This window comes from Protopterus annectens, chromosome 13.part0, assembly GCF_019279795.1.
Source record: "Protopterus annectens isolate FY-2018-M chromosome 13.part0, PAN1.0, whole genome shotgun sequence".
NCBI classification, from domain to species: domain Eukaryota; kingdom Metazoa; phylum Chordata; order Ceratodontiformes; family Protopteridae; genus Protopterus; species Protopterus annectens.
In genome coordinates, this window is record NC_056747.1 from 1062534370 (window position 1) to 1062537430 (window position 3061).

General features: G+C 45.3%; 1 protein-coding gene across 1 annotated transcript in view; it reads right to left on the reverse strand.

The window, feature by feature from the left end:
• The window catches only part of LOC122788019 (trichohyalin-like), a gene marked incomplete at both ends in the record, with an annotated part of 8326 nt that extends 5620 nt beyond the window's left edge, over positions 1-2706 (reverse strand). The window contains 1 exon segment of the mRNA XM_044054943.1: positions 2659-2706. Within this exon segment, the coding sequence (XP_043910878.1) occupies positions 2659-2706 (48 nt within the window).
• Positions 2707-3061: the final 355 nt, after the last annotated feature.

The following is a 3061-nucleotide window of genomic DNA, read 5'->3' on the forward strand; positions in this document are numbered from 1 at the left end:
AACCTTGCATGCTATGAGAGAACAATTTCAATGGCAGGGCCAGGATTTTTCAGATTCTAGGAAAAGGCTTAGGACCTTTTTGCATTTGCCACAGCATAGGCCTTTAGCCATTCCTCCAGTACTTACAGTTGTGGATGATGCATTTAATGATGCTTGTACTGCCCCTGACTCTCTTCCCCCGGCCCCTGCTAAGCCCGACAGATACTACAGGGTCCCGGACACACATTATCACTTGTATAAGGCTCCTATTGCAGATCCTGAAACTATTTCACAGGGCCCCAAAGCTGTAGCAGCTGCCTCTGTCAAAAACCCCCTCCCCTCTGAAAGAGAATCTAGAGCATTAGAGAGATGGGGTAAAAAAGTTTATACTTCTGCTACTCTTTCAGCTAGGGCCTGATTCAGTATCAGGAATTTTTGTTAGATCAGCTAACTAAAAAACTGTCCTCTCCTGAACCTATAGACTGTAAGTCCCTTCAGAATTTGGTACATAACACTCAGCAGGTCAGTAATCATTCCTTAAAATGCGGCTATGATGCACTGGAGGCTTCCTTTAGATCAGCTATGACTGGTACAGTGATCAGAAGGCATGCATGGTTAAAAGAGCAATCCTTACCAGACCATGTAAAGTCAAAGCTCCTAGATGCTCCCATGGAAAAACACAGTTTGTTTGGCTCCCCTGCACAGCAAGTGTTAAAGAAGGTGGAAGAAAAAGCAAAATCTGTCCAAACAGTCAAGGATTTCTTACAGGTCCAGCCTCCGAGGTTTAGTAGGAATTGGCCTTCGAAGAATTGGTCCTTTCCAGACACCACCAGAGCACAGAGAGGCAGAAATAGGCGCCCAAGAGGCAGAGGTCAATCCAGAGGGGCCTACAGGGGACGTCAGTGGCAGCCTAACAACCAGAGAAGTACTGCCACAGATCCAGCCACTACCACTTCCACAGGACAGTCACAGTGACTTAGCTCTGATACCGCCTACCAGGGAACAACTAGAAGCACCCTTAGGCGGAAAGCTAGCCTTATTTTCAGTAAACTGGCATTACATTACAGGAGACAAATGTATTTTACAGACAATAGACAAAGGTTACAGGTTTCACTTCCATACTCTACCAAGGAAGAGAGGAATGCCAAACCTACCACCAAACCAAAAAACAAACGCTCTAGAACAAATTGACCACTTACTAAGGATGAGAGCTATAGAAAAGGTACCGTCTATGGAACAAGGACAAGGATTTTATTCCAGAGTTTTCCTGGTACCAAGAAAGGAAAACCAATGGAGACCTATTCTCGACCTGTCCGCTCTGAACACATATCTCATTGTTCCAAAATTCAAGATGCTGACCCTACAGCAACTTCTTCCCATGCTGGGCAAGGAGTCTTGGCTGGTGACTCTAGATCTCAAGGAGGCATACCTGCACGTCCCCATACGACCAGATTGCAGAAGATACCTCAGACTTCTTGCAGGATCAGAGCATTATCAATTCTCAGCATTGCCTTTTGGCTTATCTACTGTGCCCAGAGTATTCACGAAATGCCTCGCATCAGTAATTGCTCATTGCAGGCTTCAGGGAATTCAAATTTATCCATACCTGGACGACTGCCTGTTACAAGCGGACAACAAAAACAAATTAACAAAAGATTTGAGAGAGGTTATTCACCTATTGCAAGCCCTGGGATACACAGTCAACATAAAAAAGTCAAGGCTGATACCATCCCAAAGGATAACTTTCTTGGGTGCAGAACTGGACACATCAAATCAAATGGCATTCCTCACAGCAGAAAAGCAAAAGCAACTACCACTCTATTTCATGGCATTAACAACGCAGAACCAGCTTACAGCAAGGAAAGTCCTGCAAGCCCTGGGTTACATGGCATCCTGCATAATATTGATTCCACATGCCAGACTACATATGAGGAAGTTGCAATAGTACCTAAGGAATTTATGGTCTCAGCACAAGCACAGCCTAGAAGCCCCAATTCCATGCCTGAAGCAAGAATTCCAGTGGTGGGCTCAGGCCTGTCAATTGAACAAAGGACTGCCTTTCCACAGGCCTCACCCAAGCCAGACTATCACCACGGACGCCTCAGACCTCGGTTGGGGGGCACACATGGTGGACAAGTGCATACAAGGCTTATGGACACAAGACCAGCTGAACCTACACATAAATCAAAAAGAGATGCCGGCAGTAAAACAGGCAATTCAGACATTCAGACCGTTTCTTCAACAAGGTCATTTGCTGATAAGGACGGACAACACCACAGTTATGTGGTATATCAACAAACAGGGAGGCACACATTCATATCCTCTATGCTGGATGGCAATGGACCTCTGGAATGTGGCCCTGAACCTCAACATTCAGCTCCAGGCCATATTTGTGCCAGGAAAAGAAAATATACTAGCAGACATCTTAAGCAGAACTACCACGGATGCCCACGAATGGATGCTGCATCCAGACATCTTCAAATCCATTACAAAGAAATGGGGACTACCAGAAATAGACCTGTTCGCATCCCCACACAACCACCAATTGAGAAAATTCTGCACAAGGACATACCACCCACTTGCTTGGAAGGTGGACTCCCTATCCTTCAGTTGGGAAAACCTGACAGCATATGCATTCCCACCTCTTCCTTTGATGCACAAAGTGCTACTGAAGATCAAAGAAGATCATCCTGATAGCTCCAGACTGGCCGAGGCAGCATTGGTACCCGCTGCTGAGGAGTATGTCTCGGGCACACGCATGGCCTCTACCTCTAGTTCCTCTACTGCTAACACAGAACAACTTCAAAATCCTGCATCCAAACTTGAAAACACTGCAGCTAGCTGCTTGGAACATTACATAAAACAAAATAACCCAGATTTATCTCAAAGGGTTAAAGACATTATCCTGGAGGCTCGCAGACCCTCCACAAGGAAAACATATTCAGCAAAATGGAAAAGATACCTCATTGGGAGTGCAGCAAAAGGAGAAAATGTATCATTGGCAAACATAGCTAACATCCTGGAATATTTAGCAGAGCTTTTCCACAATGGCCTATCTTACTCCTCCATTAAGATTCATGCA